At 52.7% G+C, this 18,881-nt stretch overlaps 7 protein-coding genes across 7 annotated transcripts; 4 read left to right on the forward strand and 3 right to left on the reverse strand.

Moving 5' to 3' along the window:
• Window position 1: 1 nt before the first annotated feature.
• Window positions 2-1,818, forward strand: C7974DRAFT_417977 (T-complex protein 1 subunit alpha; the record flags this gene model as incomplete). The annotated part of the gene is made up of 3 exons (XM_046144120.1): window positions 2-44; window positions 92-1,365; window positions 1,420-1,818. The coding sequence occupies 3 exons, from the start codon at window positions 2-4 to the stop codon at window positions 1,816-1,818; spliced, it is 1,716 nt and encodes a 571-aa protein (XP_045992341.1).
• C7974DRAFT_73646 (uncharacterized protein) lies at window positions 1,768-2,946 on the reverse strand. Its single transcript, XM_046147176.1, has 3 exons — window positions 2,325-2,946; window positions 2,177-2,255; window positions 1,768-2,125 (listed from the first exon to the last, which is right to left on the reverse strand). Exons 1-2 carry the CDS (start codon window positions 2,830-2,832, stop codon window positions 2,179-2,181), a joined length of 585 nt encoding a protein of 194 aa, XP_045992342.1. The 5' UTR covers window positions 2,833-2,946; the 3' UTR covers window positions 1,768-2,125; window positions 2,177-2,178.
• A 689-nt stretch (window positions 2,947-3,635) lies between these two features.
• On the reverse strand, window positions 3,636-9,478 carry C7974DRAFT_295802 (uncharacterized protein; the record flags this gene model as incomplete). Its single annotated transcript, XM_046137684.1, has 6 exons — window positions 3,636-4,658; window positions 4,713-6,536; window positions 6,693-7,394; window positions 7,474-7,950; window positions 8,589-9,334; window positions 9,439-9,478. Coding segments are annotated over 6 exons (4,812 nt in total), but the record flags the coding sequence as incomplete, so codon positions are not given.
• Window positions 9,479-9,950: 472 nt separating this feature from the next.
• On the forward strand, window positions 9,951-11,274 carry C7974DRAFT_73673 (uncharacterized protein). Its single transcript, XM_046147178.1, has 2 exons — window positions 9,951-10,547; window positions 10,680-11,274. Exons 1-2 carry the CDS (start codon window positions 10,169-10,171, stop codon window positions 11,135-11,137), a joined length of 837 nt encoding a protein of 278 aa, XP_045992344.1. The 5' UTR covers window positions 9,951-10,168; the 3' UTR covers window positions 11,138-11,274.
• Window positions 11,275-14,034: 2,760 nt separating this feature from the next.
• Window positions 14,035-15,305, forward strand: C7974DRAFT_437542 (phosphoglycerate mutase family protein; the record flags this gene model as incomplete). The annotated part of the gene is made up of 4 exons (XM_046145197.1): window positions 14,035-14,067; window positions 14,282-14,556; window positions 14,610-15,041; window positions 15,233-15,305. 4 exons carry the CDS (start codon window positions 14,035-14,037, stop codon window positions 15,303-15,305), a joined length of 813 nt encoding a protein of 270 aa, XP_045992345.1.
• A 1,125-nt stretch (window positions 15,306-16,430) lies between these two features.
• C7974DRAFT_291709 (uncharacterized protein) lies at window positions 16,431-16,790 on the forward strand (the record flags this gene model as incomplete). The annotated part of the gene is made up of 1 exon (XM_046137651.1): window positions 16,431-16,790. A coding segment is annotated over one exon (360 nt), but the record flags the coding sequence as incomplete, so codon positions are not given.
• On the reverse strand, window positions 16,703-18,630 carry C7974DRAFT_73669 (Mycolic acid cyclopropane synthetase-domain-containing protein). Its single transcript, XM_046147177.1, has 3 exons — window positions 18,086-18,630; window positions 17,960-18,022; window positions 16,703-17,911 (listed from the first exon to the last, which is right to left on the reverse strand). Exons 1-3 carry the CDS (start codon window positions 18,350-18,352, stop codon window positions 16,874-16,876), a joined length of 1,368 nt encoding a protein of 455 aa, XP_045992347.1. The 5' UTR covers window positions 18,353-18,630; the 3' UTR covers window positions 16,703-16,873.
• Between the last annotated feature and the right edge of the window lie 251 nt (window positions 18,631-18,881).

Raw genomic sequence — 18,881 nt, forward strand, 5'->3', positions numbered from 1 at the left:
TATGGCCGGCATCTTCGAGCAGTCACGTGGCGGAGGAACTCTGTGTAAGCTCGGGAGCCATTTGGAGTTGAGTCAAAGCTGATGTTTGCAGTCCTCGGCGGAAACAAAATCAGCGGCCAGGATATTCGCGACCAAAACGTGCTCGCGACACAGGCAATCTCTAATGTTGTGAAGACGTCGTTCGGGCCTTCAGGTCTCGATAAAATGATGGTCGACGATATTGGCGACGTTACAGTCACGAACGACGGCGCGACGATCCTCAGCTTGCTCGACATTGAGCACCCCGCAGGAAAGATCCTCGTCGACCTCGCACAGCAGCAAGATAAGGAGGTTGGCGATGGTACAACGTCGGTTGTCATAATAGCAGCTGAGCTGTTGAGGCGGGCGAACGAGCTCATGAAGAACAAGATCCACCCCACTACCATCATCACAGGCTACAGGCTCGCGCTGAGGGAAGCGGTCAAGTACATGAACGAGAACATTAGCACAAAGGTGGACACGCTCGGTCGCGACTCTCTGATCAACATTGCGAAGACCTCTATGTCCTCCAAGATCATCGGCTCGGACTCGGACTTCTTCGCCGACATTGTAGTCGATGCCATGTCTTCTGTCAAGACCATCAACAACAAGAACGAGACCAAGTACCCCGTCAAGGCTGTCAACATTTTGAAGGCACACGGTCAAAGCGCTACACAGTCGGTCCTGGTCAAGGGCTACGCTCTGAACTGCACAGTGGCGTCGCAAGCTATGAAGACCCGCATCACCGACGCTAAGATTGCCTGTCTGGACATCAATCTCCAGAAGGAGCGCATGAAGTTGGGCGTGCACATCACGATCGACGACCCAGAGCAGCTTGAGAAGATCCGTCAGCGAGAGGCTGGTATTGTCGAGGAGCGCATCGAAATGATCTTGAAGACCGGCGCCAATGTCATTCTCACAACCAAGGGTATTGACGATTTGTGCCTGAAGCACTTTATCGAGAAGGGCGCAATGGCAGTGCGAAGGTGCAAGAAGGAGGACCTGCGCAGGATAGCAAAGGCCACCGGAGCGACGCTTGTCAGCACACTCTCAGATCTGAATGGTGACGAGAAGTTCGAGGCGTCGAGCTTGGGTTACGCGGAGGAGGTAGCGCAGGAACGCATTTCAGACGACGAGTGCATCCTTGTCAAGGGTACCAAGGCCTTCTCTTCCGCTTCGATTATTCTGCGAGGAGCCAACGACTACGCACTGGACGAGATGGAGCGATCGGTACACGACTCTCTGTGTGCCGTCAAGCGAACACTCGAGAGCGGACGTATTGTCCCTGGTGGAGGTGCTGTTGAGACTGCTCTGCACATCTACCTGGAAGAGTGGGCAACATCAGTTGTAAGTAGAGCCCCAGTCAGGATTACGAGGCGAGTACACTGACACAGTTTATAGGGCTCTCGTGAGCAGCTGGCTATCGCAGCTTTCGCACAGGCTCTTCTCGCCATCCCCAAGACCCTCGCCATCAACGCCGCAAAGGATGCTACTGAGCTCGTCGCCAACTTGCGATCGAGACACGCACTTTCGCAACGAACCGTCAACCCTACCGATCCCTCTTCGCAAGATGCGAAACAGCTTGCCAAGTCGAAGAACTACAAGAACTACGGCCTGGAATTGACAAACGGCAAGGTACACGATTGCTTGAAGGCTGGTGTTCTCGAGCCCAGCATGAGCAAGGTCAAGCAGTTGAAGTCTGCCGTTGAGGCTTGTGTTGCGATCATGCGTATTGATACATTGATCAAGCTCGACCCCGAGGAGCAGGGTGGTGGCGGTGATGATGGGCATGGTCACTAGAGGGTTAATCGCAAGCAAGATAGACAGGAAGAAAAGGACTTGACGACTACCCGTAATGAAAAAACATAGTCATGAAATACGGACGCCACAATGGAGTTCTATACCCATTTCTTCTATTAACAGCCACGCCTGAAATTAGGATCTAACCATCAAAAGCAGGCACTGGATCTCGGTCCTTCCTGTCAGACATGTATCAGGTGCCATGTAGTTAGTCAAGTTTTGTGGTCGGGGCACGTTGTTTTTGAGAAACTCGAACCAGGTTACATTAGATCGACTTCTCATCATGGCGTACGCTATTTCCATTGTACTGTGCCTGTCAGTTTGTGAATTATGAGCTTAGCTCGAGAAACTAACTTACCTCTACAGTCTAGATCTTACAGATATCTTCACGCCTCGAGCGGTCCTCGTACCCTTGTCACCTCCAGAACCGTCCGAGCCTGTTATGGTCAGGCTCTACGGCTTTCAGACTGAGCTTGCGAGAACAGGGTCTCACCAACCAAACAGACCACCTCCGCCTGCACCGCCCTTCCTACCACCTCTCCGCGCCTCTGTGAGCAGCCACTCTCTCAAGAAGTCCTTGTTCTTCATCTCCTCCGGCCTGACCAACCTCGTGTCAAACTGCGCCTCCTGCCTACTAAATGCCAACAGCGTCGGCATGCTCGTTATGCGGTACGTGATTGGCAGATCCCCAATCAACGTGCTGTCCATCTCAACTTCCACAAATCCTAGTCCACCCTCGCTCTCCCCGATTCGTTCTTCCTCGATGAGCTGTTTAACGAGCGGCTTGACGGCCTGACATGTCTGGCACCAACTTGCGCTCCAGAAAGTGATGAGAGAGCGGTTGTCGGCGGCGTTGAGGAGAGTCAGGGTGTGTAGGTCCTGCGGTTGGCGGATGTTGTCGAAGAGACGGTTTGTGTGTGAGCGGTTGTTGGCAGACGGGAAAAGCGAGAAGGAGCGGATTTGAGGGACCGAGAAGCGGACGGTACGCGCTGCTTTGGAGAGGAATTGTGCCATTTCTGTTGATGTGCTATCGGTGTTGGAGATCAGGCGTGGAGCTTGGTTAGGTGGACGCGACTGGCGACGTCATTGCTTGCCGAGGCACCTTGGGCGCTACTGTGCGGACGACCGTCTCCCATCGACAAACGTTTCGAGGATCATACAGTCACTTGAAGTTTGGCAACTGAGTCTTAAGTCCAATTGCTAGGGAATTTCTAAGAAATAAGAGGCAACACTACGCGCAGCTAATTGAAAACTCATCAGGCCATGGAAAACTCATCGTTAAGAAAAGCCAAGTCCGCTCTCCACAGCGCCCTCCTACTCTTCACATCAAACAGCCCCAGAGTATCGCCACTGTAAAATCTTACTCTCTTTCGTGGAATTCTTGCTTCCCCTTCGTAACTTCTCTTCAAACCGCCTGTTCGCCCTTCGGGCAGGCCAGAATCATCGTAAGCCCGAGATAAACCTTGATTTCTGTCATCTTCGCCATACATTTCTTGCATAAGCCTTATATCGGCTTCAGTGGGGCTGGTGGCTCTACCGCCTTGAATTTCGACAGCACCTCCACTCTCATTAAGCTGTGATGTGTCGACTGCCACATCAATCTCGGTGTCAATCGTCGGAGGGGCACGCTGTGGTACCACCGGAGCATTGCAGACGAACGACTCAATGGTGGCGTGGTACCAGTCGATATTGCTCTCATGCACGTACGGGACTTCATTAAGGGATCCACTGGTCTTTTCTTCCTCCTCCTCGCTGGTCCTCACGGCTTGCACGTACTGCTCCAGCTGCTCTCCTCTGGGCGCCTGGCATGCGGACAATGCAAATCGTCGGTCATCATACACTTCTCTGATGTCACGTTCCATCACAGCCCTGCGCCAGAACAGCCAAGCCACGAGGTCTTTCCAGTTCAAGAGTCCAGCGACAGCGCTACGTGAGAGTTTCGCAATCATGATGTAGTCGTCCGAAGTGAACCTGTGCTCGGGATTTGGCGTCAAACGTAGCGCGAGGATCCAGGCATTCAGGATCGTGTGATAACCGCAGGCCCATCCTCCTTGTGTTTGTTGGGCAACTTTGACGATACCGAGCTCTGTCGAGAATTCCCGAATCGCCAACTCGGGATCTGCCTCGATCGGCTGGTTGCGGTGTGTCGCCCAATTCATGTTGTACGCCGTGTTGACCACCATCTGATAAAGAGCGTTGCGACGAGTGTTGAATACTCCGCTGCTATCAAGGAAGTACATCCGAAAGTCGACAGTCTCTACTTCCTCGGCATTTTCTCCTTCTTCATCAGTGAATTGAGATCTGGTCTCTTCCTGGAGAACAGCAAGGAAGGTGTGTGCCCTCAACTCGCTTGGAGCCGGGTTTTTCGAGCCCTGATATCGCCTCTCAAACTTCCAAATCTCATTGCTGGCCACAGTCATGGGGAGTATCCAACAACGGCGCGGACGAGAGGTGTGCATAGTCGTATTGTTGATAGTAGCATCGTCGAAGTCTCTAGAATTTGCGATGTCGTTGTAGCTGGCCAGTGCAAGGCCACTGCCAAAGATGAAGTCTTCGTTGAACCTCCGATGATAGTCCGTCTGATGATCATCAATGGCTTGTGTGACAGCGCTGATGGCGTGCACAACCTGTAAATCGGTCAACAGCGTCAATCTGGCGTCATCGGGCACCGCCGGAAACTGAAGGTCGGCAAAAGCTCCCTGCGTGTTTTGATCGGTCGTAATACCGTATCCGAAGAGAGAAAGCTCAGTGCTGAGCGGTTGTGGGAAGCTTTGAATTTGATGAACAAGAAAGGCGTTGGTACCGGGAGCTTGCACAAAGTCAGCACAGCGAGAGATTATCTGATCTCGACTCAAATTCTTCAGTGGTTTTAACAGTGATGCTCTGAATTTGACCGCGTGAGTCTTGGCATGATCTGGAGCACTTTTCCCATCTGGTCGTCTCCGCTGTATCTCGTAGCGTCGAAGGTTGGCTTTTTCTAGATGTAGTCGAAGTCTGCCATCTCGCGCAAGATCGAGAGCAACCACTACGTCGCCAACCTTATCCCAGGTGTCCGATATGAACCGTTCCGGGTCGTTATGATCCCTACCAGGTCCCAGAAGTGTTTGGTTGGTCTGCCTGAAAGACTGAAGATTCGCAGTTGAAAGCTTGGTTTGAGTCCAATACTGCTTCTCTTCCATTCTCAAAGCTGCTATGTGCGACTTCAAAGAACTTTCGCTCATCATTGCAACGGTGCTTCCGAAGCGCCTGTCGTTTGGCACATTACCTTCGTGGGCAAAGTGATGGCATCTAAGAAACGCATATATCAGTTTCCAATCAGCCAGTCCAACTCTTGCCAGCTTAATGATACTCTGCAGGTCTTGCAGGAATGTGGATTGTGTTGTTTCACCATCTTCCTCTGCGTACCAGATAGGATTAAAGTTTACATTTGGCAAAAGTCCCAGGGCAACCGCCCAGGCGTTCATAATCACATGATAACCGCACTCAGCGGACCCAGACTGCTGAGCGCATGGCATCCATTGCGTACTGCTTTTCGCAAATTTGACGTCTTCAAACTTCTCGAAAGTGTGGCGCCACCAGCCTGTATGTTGAACAATAGCCCGGATCATCCGATGGATTATCTCGCGCTCTGCTTCCTTGTAGTGATATGCCTTAGAGTCCCAGACTGCCGTTTGCACAGCCCCTTCGTTGTCTTGCTGCACAACAATAAGCACGATGTGGGAATCCAACAAAAGGGGCACGATTATCGGTCTCCCAAATCGCACCGCACTTGACAGCTGAACTATAGAATCGTCTTCAGGATATGATACGTAGAGTTGTGCATCCTGTACATCCTGCTGGGGTATTGAGCAGAATCCACCGGTGATGTCCTGTGCGGCAGTGACAGCCTGCGTAACCGATGCGATTGCAGTTGAGACGTCATCCTCATGAAGGAATCGCTTGATCTCTGTGGTGAACCCCGTCTCTGAAAGGATTCTGATCAAGCTTTTGGTTTTTTGCCGCACTAGAAGCTTCTTGAGCTGCTCTTTGACGTACGACCAGTATCGGACATCTGACGGGAAGTCTTCCAAGGTCCTCTGCATATCCGGACCCTTGATGGTGTCATATACGGCGCGGAGCTTCTCGCGAGGAAAGGGCATCGTGTTGAATTGCAAACCTGCTCGATAGATTGCAGGCAGTCGTAGATCAGCATCTTGATCTTCCCAATCGTCCCATGGAAAATCATCTGAGTGTCGCAGTTGTTCCAACGTCTCGATAGCAGTGGTCAAGCTGTCGCGAGCCGACCCTAACGAGCCCGCCAGCGGTTCTTCAAGCCCTTTCGTAGTCCTTTCGATTTGAAATCTTTCGACTGGCTGTTGAGATGTCGCGAACTTATGGCATTGAAGGAAAGACCAGATAAGTTTCCAGTCAGCATGGCCAGCCACCGCAGCTTGAAAAACCAACCAAGCCTCATCAAAGAAGTCAGGAGAAGGCCTGAAGCTAGGACTGAGCTGCATGCCAAAGGTAATACTCCACGCGTTCAGTACAGTATAATATGCAGCGTGCCAAAGGTCGCTCTGTGGTGCGCAAAACGCCCATTGAGTAGCGTCGACATTGGGCGCCACCCCACTCTCATTTACAGCGTTCGCGAGGAGACTGTATAATCTAGCACGAGCACCAGAGCTATGTGTCCAAGGTGCCGAATCAATCACATGAAGGTATGTGATGTTCCCGGTAGCCTGGATTCTGTGTAGAACTACAAGCATGGTATGTGAGCGGCTAGACCATGGTATGAAAACACTACCATTGCTGTCAATCGAGTCGCTGATTGCTGCGTTGAGCGAGTTTTGTTGAATAACATTGACCCGAGTGTCCGCTGTTGATCTCCGATTCACTGCTTGTGCGACGGCGCGTATGCAGTACAAAACAGTTTCTTCGTTCAGTATTCGAGAAGAATGGCCAGATTTGAATTGTTCTTTCAGTCGTTCAAGACATTCTCTGAGGTATGCACATGGAGACTGTTCATATTTCGGAAATGGTTGACCATTGTCGACCCCTGTGGCTGGCTGATCGTTGCCCTTTGTCTTCGCGGTTTTCTGATTATTGTCGGTCGTCTTCGTCGACGGTTGAAAATTGTCGTCCCCCGTCTGAGGGAGATTTGGTGTGTTTTCACTTGGCAGCTCTGGCGCAGTAGGAGGTGCGTCGACTACGGGTGTCCAAAGGATTTCGACTTCAAGGCCCTCGGCAAACCCACGTGCGTCGCGGACTCTTTGTTCATCCGCAGGCAACTCACTCTGCTTCCCTCCGACTTTTTGTGTGAAACGCAAGCCATCTCCATTGCGGAAAAAGAACAGTGGCTGTGACAGAAATTCGACAACGGTGTAAGGATGAAGAGGTCCAATGAAAAAGGGTGATAGAGGTCTGGCAACCCCTCTATTTTCCTCAGGATCTCTGTTAAAATAACTGACGTCATTCACCGTGACACGTGTGTTTGGTGGGAGCTCAATGAAAAACTCTGTTCGTGCGTCCTCCACGGCTGGTGTTGTTGTTGCAGGGGCAACTATCCGGCGACAAATCATCTCAGATGTCTCGAAGAGCTGGCCGTGGCGAGAAAGATTGCTAGAAAACATCAGCGGGATTCTTTGTCGGGGCACCAATCGCGGCTTACACTTGTACTCGATAATCGCGGTCCAACTGCAGGATTGGATTGGACCCTGACCGTGATAGAATAACTGCCACATCATCTCCTGTATTCAAGAGCGCTTCTCGAATTCTGTCCGAGGTGTATGTTGCTTGCCTGGCCCGACCTGCTGCGGACAAAGTGTCCTCCTTTATTTGATTGAACAAGCTGACGAATTGTATCCTGTTCAGACTGTTGTCACCAACTGTGGTTAGACTTTTGCCTGCACGCTGGAAAACCGGTGTTCTGATACGTGAGAATCCAAAAGGGTTCTGTCCTGCCTGGAGTTGACTCCAAGGCCGCTGATAGAGGCGATGCGCAAACCTCGCCGCGTACGTCACGTTAGGACTATGATCTTTCAACCCGATCGTTGGCAGAGCCCATTGAACAGTAACAGGAGTCGTGATTTCAGTCGGGCCTTCCACTCGCAACTGCTCGGGCCGCTGAGGCGACTGTTCTAGCGAGTCAGATTGCTGCACAGCGGCAACGGTGTGCTTTGGAGGCATATTGATGCTAAACGTTTGGAGAGCGATTGTATTCGGCAGATTACCAAGGCATGCGTCGGGTTTAAATCTATATACTGACCTACGGTAATCTAGATGGCTGATGGTAGCAGAGGTCATCCTTTGTTGGTGGAGAACAATGAGAAACCCTGATCCTACAGTACAAATACGAGCACACACATGAACGCACAGGCCCATCGCTATGGATCAGTGATCCTTCCATCGAGTGTAGGGAAGTGTCGACTCCAATGGGAACAACGACGACATGATTTGCGCAGCGAAACTCGTCGACCTGTACTTTGGGCGTGGCTGATGGCAGGACAATGACTGCCCTTCTATTGAGCTTGGGGCCGCCCGTGGTCTGATGAGATCTTTGTTTGAGCTGGGAGACAGCGCTAACGCCATGCGGCTCTGCGCTGAGCGTCGCATGCGCCCTTGGTAGAGATGATGTCGACGCATGAGGCAGCGTGAAGACCCTCTAGTTTGCTGGTGATGAACCTGCACATAAGGCAATTTGCCGCGCCGCACTGCGGTGGGGGGAAGTGGAACCAACTGAGCGCCTTCCGTACTCATATCCTTGGAAGACGTTGGGGATAGCTTGTCGCAACAGGGTAGAGCATATGATTGTTGTTGTAATACGGTTGAGCGAGAGGAGCGCATCCTTGATCGATGCGATGTATGGAACTAGCATCTGAATGCATAGTTCTGATGATGTTGGCAGCTTCCACGCACGACGATGCTCCAAAATATGCGACGGGATCCGGGGAGTATGGGTAAGCCTGCGGATATGCCCATTGCTGGTTTTGGGATGGGTCATAAGGGTACTCGTACTGGATGTCCTCTACCTTGACTTCCGGGGCTTGCAGGCTTGACGGTGCAGTGTAGCACGGTGCATGATATGAGACCGGTGGAGGTGTCCCCATGCTCGATACTATCGACGTGGGACTCAACGGTTCGCAGCCGCTCAATGTGGCAGGGCGTGTCGAAGGAATACTGAGCGACGACACAGAAGGCACGTGTCGAGGAACTGAAACAGCCCTGGGCTGTGAAGGAATTGACGAGCTTGCCGAGGTTACCAATTTACTGGTGGTGCGCTGCTCAAGCACATTGCTGAGCGCCGCTGTCGATGAGACTTGATCGAATGATTTATCGACAGAAACTCCAAGTGCTGCCATGATATCTGCTTCAGATACACCGCGCTCTAGTAGCAGCGAGCGCAGCTTTCTGTTCTCATCGAGAACTTTTCTGGCTGCACTCTGGATCTCTGCTGATGCTTCGATACCGATCTGCTCGCAACCTCGCAACTTGATCTCAAGCTCCTGAAGATACTCTTTGCGGCGAGCGCGGGAGCGTCCTGTCCAGTGTGTGTTAGTGCTGGATCCGCATTGATCAGTAGGTGAGGCGATCGATCAGAAGAAGGGATAGAGCACACGGGCTACTCGATACTACTTCACTTACGTTGGTTATCTCGTATTCGAGCCAGGTTTTGCGCCTTTTGCTTCCAGATGTTAGTCAAAAACCTCACATACAGAATGAGCTGTGTCGTACCGAAGCTTTGAGGTGGTCCGACATGTTGGAGAACGGGGTATGAGGATTGGCAGAAAAGGAATATCAGCAGGATTATAGATACACAAGGCCTTGATAGGTTCACTACAAATGACGGAGCGCATCACCGCAAAGATGGCACATGTAGATCTTAAAATGGTTTCCAAACAGGGTGACAGCGCCACCTACACCTGGCCCACGCCAGGCTGCACACTAGCAAAAGGCGCATAGACATTGACGGCGGGAGTGTGCGAGGGGTGCAGTGGAGGTCTGAGCGGGTAGGGCCAGGATGAGGTGTTAGACCTCTTTCGTCAGGCGAAAGTTTCCACTACTGCGCTGGTCCACGCTATCTCGATTGGGAAACACCGCCGCTGTCGCGTCAATAGCGTCTTGCACGTGAGCGCTGTCGGCACCTGCTGCCGTTTCAAGAGTCGGTCTCAGTTTCGGAAATTGGGTGAGGGGAGATTTTCAGCTGCACGATGCTGCGCCTCAGCTGTGCACAGTGTTGTCGCAACTCCTGCGCGTTCTGATCTTCTCTCCACACTTCTCGGTCCTCACCATCACGTTCGCCATCCAGCCTCGGCGCTCGCACGGGAAGAACACCAATCGTCATTGATCGCCAAGAGTCTCGATATTAGCTACCATGGCCATCTGGAAACGGTTGACGGCATCGTACACGGGACAGTTTGACGCCACACATAGATTCGAGACGTCCTGGATTCTCCCGCCGGGCGTTTTGTTTGGATGTCGCGCTCTGCTATCGCTGTACGCGTTTGTCACGTTGTTCACCATCTTTGGCTGGAACGGCACCCATGGCAGATCAGAAGATTCTCAGCGTTCGTTCTCCTACTTTACGCATTTGACGTATTGGGGCCTGGCCTTTTACAATGCGTTCAGCGCTGCGCACACCGGCAGCTATTGGCTCACGGGGACACCGTTTCTTGCTCGATGGCCGAAACCGCTCCAGATAGCCCACAGCATGTTCTACTCTACCATTGTCATTTACCCTTGGATCGTTACAGGTAAGTTTTAAGATGTCCGTACAAGATGCCTGTGGCCTCGACGCAAGGTTTATATGCATGAAAGATGGTACCTGTCAAATCCCGGTCACTTTCTCGTACAACAGAGGGCGCAGCAAGACTAACGACGAATAGCGGTTTACTGGGGTATCCTCGCCTCCAACGGATTTCCAAACACGTTCTCACTTTGGTCCAATACTTCTCAGCACGCACTCAATTCAGCATATGCGTTTTTCGAAATCATCTTCCCAAGGACTGAGCCAATCCCCTTCCTCGACATCATTCCAGTCGTCATCTTGCTTGCCTTGTATCTTGCACTGGCTTACGTTACGTTCCACACACAAGGCTTCTACACATATGGATTCCTGGACTTGCGCAAGCATTCTTCTGGCGTCGTGGGTGCCTACATCATCGGCATTCTCGTTGCTGCGATCGTCATTTTCCTCATCGTCAGATATCTTATCCTGTTGCGCCTCTGGTTGACGGAACAAAAGCTGGGAAAGACAGGTAAATTCTCTCATCGCGGCACGGTCAGAATGACTGCCGGGGAAGCCGAAAAAGGCGTTTCAATGCGCAATATCGGCACGAAGTGATCTCCGATACCTTACCATTACAAACACTCTACCGTTATAATATTTAATACACACTACCAGGCCTACGCCTTCCAACTCTCTACTAGTTACCCCTGTTTCGCGAAATCCTTGCCTCCGTCCAGCAACCATGCAAGCGGCTCGATGCTCGACCTTCAAGGCTACCAGCCGCACCGCGAGACCCGAAAGTTCCTAGCCGCAGATCTGTTAGACCCTGGTCCTAGTGGGACGGGAGCTCTACATTCCTGCATTCTTGTTTCGGTTTCAGTGACCATTCATGATCTGCCTTTTGAGCGGCGGCAGAAGCTCGGATGAGTGTCTTTTCACACCGGTTGAAGCAGACCCAGGTGTTAGGTACAGAGACTATGAGCGGGGAATTTCTCACCATTTCAGTTCGTCCCTGTTCATTAACGACTTCATGCCAGACCACTTGAATTGCGGTAGGGCAGACAAACTTAATGAGTCAGGGGTCGTAGACCCACCGACTGCAAGCTTACACCACAGATCCCACATTTAGCGAGGGTCAGAAGCAATTGTACACTATCGCAGCGCCAGCCGGAGCGACAGATTAGAGCATTGCGTACTAACTAACCACCGACGACACACGAGCCACGAATCATACTCGACCAAGTCAGAACAAATGGAGCACAGTGCGTCACCGCTGCTTCTAGCCAACACCGACCCTGCGAAAGAAGAACGGCCTCTAGCTTCTAGAAAGGATCAAGCTTGGTGCACTCAGCATTGACAGCAACCAGTGCAAGCCACATAAGAAATGCCTCTTGTGCGTGATATTGATTGGTTAAATTCAGGGTCTGAATTCCAACGCCGGGCTTAATGTCCTGCCGGACGCAAGGCAATCGATCTGCATGGCCATGGAGCGATCTCGAAATATCGTGCGCTCGAGATGGCACATGCGCTTTGCTGGCCAACGGAAATTCATCACAGAAAGGCACCAATTGCGAACGCCTCCTTCAGCACCACATAGCCGTTGCTTGGGCGAGCAGGTGTTAACGACGAGACTAGCGCTGATACCAGTCGATATGGTTCGCTGCGTCGGTACGCCAGCCCTCCGCCCCACTTGGCATGGCTGTCCCGTCTTTAGTTTCTAACTACTGTTTGAGGGTGTCAATCGAAAAGGTGTGAGCAGGTAATGGCGTTCATGTCAGATGTGCATTATACTCACCGATCCCGGAACTTATGTCGAAAGCTAAAGAGGCCAAAGCCGATATTTGGAGGTGCAAGCTTGTTTTGGACCTTTGCCAATACCTCGAATAGCCCTTATTTCTAGACCGCTCGGACATATAAGTTTACAACTAAACCGCCCTGCCGAGGGTCATTTACATGTCCGGATAACGGGGCCTTCACGGTCAATCTAACAACGTCGAAGCTTTCACCATGCCGTAGAAGGGTCTAACGCAGACGCACAGGCTCTCGCTACAATACACGACTAGGATATCCCATACCAGTGGTATAGATGGCTGCATCGGTAACATTTTCAAGCCATTAGTTGCAGGTAATGAAGATCAGCCCCCGAATTGGTCTTGCGTCTCTCAACAATGCGTATTTGCTCCATCAGAGGGTTGTTTTGAAGGTACAGTACAGGTAGGGACCTAGCAGCATCACGATCGCGTAAAAAAACGGCACGAGCATTAGCATGGCTTGCGACATTCCGTACGTAGTGGTGTATGTTTGTGAGTAGTTGGCTCCGATTTCTCTCGAGGAAGATCATCATGTACTACACAAACCTTAACATCCATGAGGATGATCTGGTGTTCACGGCAGTTATTCCAGTTTCGCGATTCTCATTCACACTCAACACATCGTTCTACACCAGACAGGCCTGCCTTCGCGCCTCAAACGCGCCAAAGCCATCTCTACCCGACGCAGAGACTGCCTACTCCAACCCCCGCGTTTCGCTAGTCAGGAAGCATTGAACCCTAGTGACGAATGCGTCCGCCCACCCCTCGACCTTACCTGTTCGGTAGGGTATTCCGCTCCGATGAATGGAGAATTGTTTCAGACATGTGAATGATCGTGGTTTGCAGATCTTTCGGCTGCAAACGGATGATGAGAGACCAGGGCGTACATGAAAGTACCCGACCGCAAGATGTAACGCATTTGGAGCCCTCGCTGATGTTGAGGCTGAAGCCGTGTCGACGCCACGAGGTGAGCACGTTATCAAGAGCAACACATTGACTTAGACAACGCTAGACAACATCTGCAACCTCACCCGTCAACCGCATTTTCTTTACGAATTTCGCCTAGCCTCCGAGACGTTCAAACTTTGCATGCACGCTCTGAATCCCAGACGGCTCGTTCCTGGACACAACCATGCAACTGTGGTGATGCCTGCGTGATGTTGCATGTGGGCTCGCGCTAGAGGCTTCACTTTTCGAACGGCCGCACCGGACGGCTCGGGGCGTGGGGGCCTTCACTGCTTGTAGAGCGTTCGGTGGACCCCGACGGGCTCAACCTGACGGGCAATCGCAAGGCGCACATTCACGTGCGTTGCTCGACACCGAATTGCTTTCGTCAAACTTCGCACGCTCAGGTGAAGTGTTGGTGTAGAGGGACAGCATTGCATGATGTGCGCACGGAACCGTTGTACGACGTCAAACAGGGCAGATGGCCCAAAACAATGTCCAGGACCTCACAGCAATATCGTATACTCTGCACGATCTCAGCCTTCCTCACATAAAGCGCCTTTCTGTGTGTGCTCAAACTGCAGGTGCATTGCAGGCAGCAGCAACTAACCGGGTTGGGACTTAACCGAGGTGCCTCAGTCAACGATGGAAAGCACCCATGCATGACAACTACCTCGCCATAACGCAGCTCGTCAGGCACGCGCGTTGCATCACTCATCGAATTACCAAAGTATCGGGACACTCTAAGGCCCGACAATGATAGAGACTGTGCTCATTGTTCGCCACGCGGTATGTACACGTGTCGTTCCTCGCCGCATATTTCCAACTTCACCATCCACAGACTCCCTGTGGAACTCGGTCCGACAGTTTTTCGCTGTCTGACATCGTGTTTATGCGCGCTGTTATTCTCTAGTCTACACGTGAACCTGAGTGCCTTCACTAGCTAAACCTACTGTCTTCCGCCCCTTTGCAATGACATTCTGACAGAGGCGTCCTGCTGTAGTTTCGGTCCAACTGGAGTGTGGATCCTGCAACAGGACAGTACACCGCGTTACTAGTCAAATCTCCGACCGGCATCCCGACCGATCCTCCGTTGACGTCGAAAGGCGTCCAACAGTCCAGAGAACTTGCAGACTATCTTTCCAGTATCGAGCCGCCAGTCGATGTCATCTACTCAAGCCCCTTTTACCGGTGTCTGCAGACGCTCAAGCCATTCACTGACCGACACTTTGGTGGTGGCAACTCTGTCGGGAAGATCAGAATTGATCGTGGGATAGGGTACAGCAGCAAGATCTCGATCTCAGTTTGTGCATTGCTGATTCGCTATGTAGTGAATTTTTTGGCCGCGCGGACTGGGAACATCCACACCCACCGACCCTGGAGATCCTGAGCCCTCACTTCGATTACCTGGATCAAGACCATGTCTCAAAGCACGTTCCGGCATCAAAGGGTGAGATGATTATCGAACTTCATGAGCGCGTACGCAAGGCTCTGGACCACATCATCACCACGCTTGACAACGATCCAGCGCAACCTAAAACACTCTTGATCTGCAGTCATGCCGCTACAATAATAGCAGCCGGGCGAGTACTCACTGGCCAGATGCCAGAGGACCCAGATACAGATGACTTTCAGTGCTTCACTGCAGGGCTATCGAAGTTTGTCCGCCGAAGCAACGACCCTGTGCATGGCGTAGCTGGTAATTGGGACTGTGTACTCAATTCCGAGACATCTTTCTTGTCAGGGGGCGCCGAGCGAGGCTGGTAAGTACAGCAATGTCTCTCTGCTTTGTCCAGTGAACTCTCATTCCGTCACGATGTTTCAGCGTCGAAGAAATTGGGCCGAAGTCAGAACCCACCTCGTATGTCTGGGGCACGTCATCTACATCCAACGCTGTACATCCACTTGCCATCGCGTTCTGACCAATGGACACCGCTGACCACCGGCTTGATAGGAAGTTCAATGGGGACGAAAGCTTTGTAGCGTTCCCTGACGCTCCGGCATCAGCTGATGGATCCAAGCTGTAGGCTGCCACCTGCTCTATAATCCCAGCTAAGGTGCTCAACGGATGCAGTTTTGCAAGCAGCTGATAGACTTTGGCACCGTTGCCTGTCAATCCAATGAACATTCATATACATGAAGATCACTTCGCACAACATATTTCGTAATTGTACACGGAGATAAGAACACGGGCGCCCAGCCCATCCGTGTCGCACCTTTCCTTCGTACATTCTGCTAGAACCACAATGCGGTGAGGATGCAAGCGAGGTGCCCTCCACCGAGCGCCTGTATTCTAGCCTACCGCGCACCACGGCTCGCACTCCGCCCCTCCTTCACACTCGCCCACCGTACCTCAGCATAGCCTTACACTAGTACTTCAGAAGTCCGCTTTTACGTTTCACGTTTGCCTTACCGATAACCACACTCATGTCACCAGCCGTCCGGCTACCGAAACTCAGGAACCTTCCCGTGCATACATGTGTTACGTTACCCAGGACCAAAGTGCACCACGCTGTGGCGTTGTTTTGAACTCAATTTTGAGGCCGAATAGAACTCGCGGCGAACAGATCGACGGCGCCCTGGCGGCGGGTGCCGAGTGCCTACGATCTGGCTGAGGCAAAACGGGCCGATTCGCAAGGGAAACGAGGAATCTGGGGAAGTGGAGGTCCTCGGGAACGTCACCTGTGTGATGATGGTGTTGCGTCATAGAAGAGACAGTTTACAGCGCTGAGGAATTGGGGAAGTATGGAAGGCAGCGGTAGTAATTGCTCTTCGCGAGGCGGGGAATGACTGAGGGATGAATGGTGCAATGGTAACGATTTATCAGCGCTTCCTTGCTGAAGCAGCACATAGCCGATATGCACTGTAATCCGCCAGATGCCGTGCATTAATCTTACTTCTACATCTACTCCTACTCCGGCTCTCCAGCGCTTCAATCTATCATCTCGGATCCGCGACCTCAACGCAAAGAACGACCACCCCGCACCATCACCACCGCTCAAATGCCCCTCTACGAGATCCACCACTCCTGCACCCTCTCCGCCCCCCAACGCACCGCCCTCGCTACCCACATAACCACCCTCCACAGCAGCACCTTCACCACCCCCACCGCGTTCATAAACGTCGCCTTCCACGCCACCCCCGCAGACACCCACCTCTTCGTCGGCGCCGCGCCCGCCCGCACAAACTATGTCCTGGCGCATCTGCGCCCGCGGCCCAACAACGCCGAAAAGCTCGCACACATCGTGCGCTCGATCAGCGGCGCATGGGAGGAACACGTGCGCAGCGAAGGCGGGGGCACGGGCGCAGGCCGTCTAGACGACGAGCGCGCACTGCATAATGTGTTTCTGTTCGAGGACATTGCGGCGGGGGCGGAGCAGGGTTTTGTGCTGCCGCTTGCGGGGCAAGAGGGGGCGTGGGCGCGCGAGCACATGAGCGCGTTTGAGGCACGGGCGGGGGCGGGAGATGAGGGGATGAAGGTGTTAGTCGAGGAAGCGAAGAAGCTGATGTAGACGCGATGGTATAGGATGGCACCTATGTGGTATCTTGCGTAAAGCAGAGCGCTCGCAAGTGCGAGGCGGTACAAAGCAGGGGTCTAGAGAGGCACGTCCTCCATCATTTGGACGGCGCCTTCGCGGCCCACGGTGATGATCACGTCGCCCAGGGTCTTGGTGGAGAACCCGGCTTCCGAGTAGCGGAAGTAGTAGTCCCACTTCCGCTTGAAAATATCCGCGCCCTCCTCGTCCAGTGCGCCCTGCTTCTCCTTGATCAGCTGCGGTTTTATCCTGCTGTCCCAGTTGTTCAGGAACTCCTCTCTCCACAAGCGCAGGGCTTTCGAGTAGTGCGGGCCGATGTTCTCGATGCTGTCGACGACGAGTGAGCCTCCAGACGCGCTCTGTATCGACGAGACAAGCTCTGAGACGGCGGGGAGGTGGCCGCCGGGGAAGATGTAGCGGCGGATGAAGTCGTCGGACTTTGCATACGCTTCGTACCGTCCGTCGGGCATCGTGATGCACTGGAAGCACGCCACGCCGCCCTCCTTCTTCAGCAGCTTGTCCACGCACTGGAAGTACGTCTTCAGGTACGCCTGGCCCACGGCTTCCAGCATCTCAATCGACACGATCTTGTCGAACGCTCCTGTTTCGGGAACCTCGAGACTCCGGTAGTCGCAGAGGAGTACTGTGATGTTGTCTGACATGCCCGCTTCGCGTATCCGCTCCTCTGCTAGCTCTTTCTGCTCAATTGACAGGGTCAAAGATGTCACTCTGCACCCTGTGCGCTGCACTGCTCGCATGGCGAAGCTTCCCCACCCTGTGCCAATCTCCAGGACGTGGTCAGTTCCCTTGATGTGTGTGTTGTCGATGAAGCGATCGAGCTTGCGCATTTGCGCGTCGTACAGGCTTTCGCCTGCAGACTCGGGGTTCGACTTCGGGAGCCAGATCGGGCTCGAGTATGTCATGTCCGGGGAGAGGAATGCGGCAAACATCTCATTGGAGATATCGTAATGCGCCATGATGTTCAGCTTCGCGTTCTTCAGGTTGTTGCTACCGCGAAACAATCCTGCCAGCCCTGTTGAAATCGCCGCTGTGATGCTTGATCCATTACCGAGGTGATTGCGGTTCAGAATGAATAGCTGTCGCCATTAGCATAGGTCTGCAAACTTGTTATGGTTTGCGCGCACCTCAAAGAATTTGGTCAGATCCGGCGAGCTGACCTCTCCAAGCATGTAGCTTTCCGCGAAGCCCTAAACTGTCAGCATTGAACATTGTGACCCAGTACCGTTGACTTATGCGAGTGGAAAGCATACCATGTCCGCAAAAAGTGCCAATCGCACCCAGAACTTCTCATCATGTACGTGGAGATAAGCAACAGGCACTCCCTCCTTGTCCGCGCCAAACACATTCTTGGCCTTGCTCTCGCTGCCCTCGAACACAATAAGCCTTCCGATTTTAATATTTTGTAGCTGCGCTAATGTGCCGTTTTTGCACATGGAAACGAGCGGTTGCCATGTCTGTGATGTGAGTGTGCTAAGGATCGCCGAAGCGGGCGCCGTCAACGTGTTGTAGAGCGACATGTTATTATCGAGGGGGTAGAAAGAAGCAGAGAGCTTCAGACAGGTCAATTGGCAGATACGATGATCTTAAAAGGCTAGATAAGGCGTCGCAGGGCTCGCTGTCACGTTTGAGTGCGCAGAATTGAGACCCTCGAGGAAAGAGAAAGACACATCCGACAGACCCTCGACTGAAATCCGGCGCGCCTAAGCATTTGAGCAAACTGACACACCGTTGCGCGGAAGCCCGAGGGCCGACGCGGTGCTGTTGATTGCGCCGGGGCATCCAGAGCCTCGATGCTTTCGTCTGAAGCGCTGGATTGATGAGCTACTTGACCGTTTCGAGTGACCGATGACGTTATTGATCGAGAACACAGCATCGCGAGTACTAAAGCCCTCGATCCGCCCATTCGAACCCACAGTAAGCTGCAGAACGTGCGACTCTTCAGGCCAAGCACCTCAGCCGGGTTCCTTGAGCTCCGGAGCGCGTGCAATGCGTACAGCAAGACATGCCCATGTCCAGCTCCTGGAGAGCTGTACGTCAAGCATCTGC

The sequence above is a fragment of the Boeremia exigua genome (assembly GCF_020726555.1).
Source record: "Boeremia exigua strain MPI-SDFR-AT-0100 chromosome Unknown C7974scaffold_13, whole genome shotgun sequence".
NCBI classification, from domain to species: domain Eukaryota; kingdom Fungi; phylum Ascomycota; class Dothideomycetes; order Pleosporales; family Didymellaceae; genus Boeremia; species Boeremia exigua.

What these genes read in the sequence shown, in the direction of transcription:
- C7974DRAFT_73646 (XM_046147176.1), bottom strand. Translation starts at nt 2,832, where the DNA reads ATGGCACAATTCCTCTCCAAAGCAGCGCGTACCGTCCGCTTCTCGGTC. An exon ending in GGGCGGTGCAGGCGGAGGTG is followed by an intron (nt 2,256 to 2,324) that starts GTCTGTTTGGTT and finishes TGACCATAACAG; the next exon opens with GCTCGGACGGTTCTGGAGGT.
- C7974DRAFT_73673 (XM_046147178.1), top strand. Translation starts at nt 10,169, where the DNA reads ATGGCCATCTGGAAACGGTTGACGGCATCGTACACGGGACAGTTTGAC. An exon ending in TTACCCTTGGATCGTTACAG is followed by an intron (nt 10,548 to 10,679) that starts GTAAGTTTTAAG and finishes AACGACGAATAG; the next exon opens with CGGTTTACTGGGGTATCCTC.
- C7974DRAFT_73669 (XM_046147177.1), bottom strand. Translation starts at nt 18,352, where the DNA reads ATGTCGCTCTACAACACGTTGACGGCGCCCGCTTCGGCGATCCTTAGC. An exon ending in TGGCACTTTTTGCGGACATG is followed by an intron (nt 18,023 to 18,085) that starts GTATGCTTTCCA and finishes CTGACAGTTTAG; the next exon opens with GGCTTCGCGGAAAGCTACAT. An exon ending in ATCTGACCAAATTCTTTGAG is followed by an intron (nt 17,912 to 17,959) that starts GTGCGCGCAAAC and finishes TAATGGCGACAG; the next exon opens with CTATTCATTCTGAACCGCAA.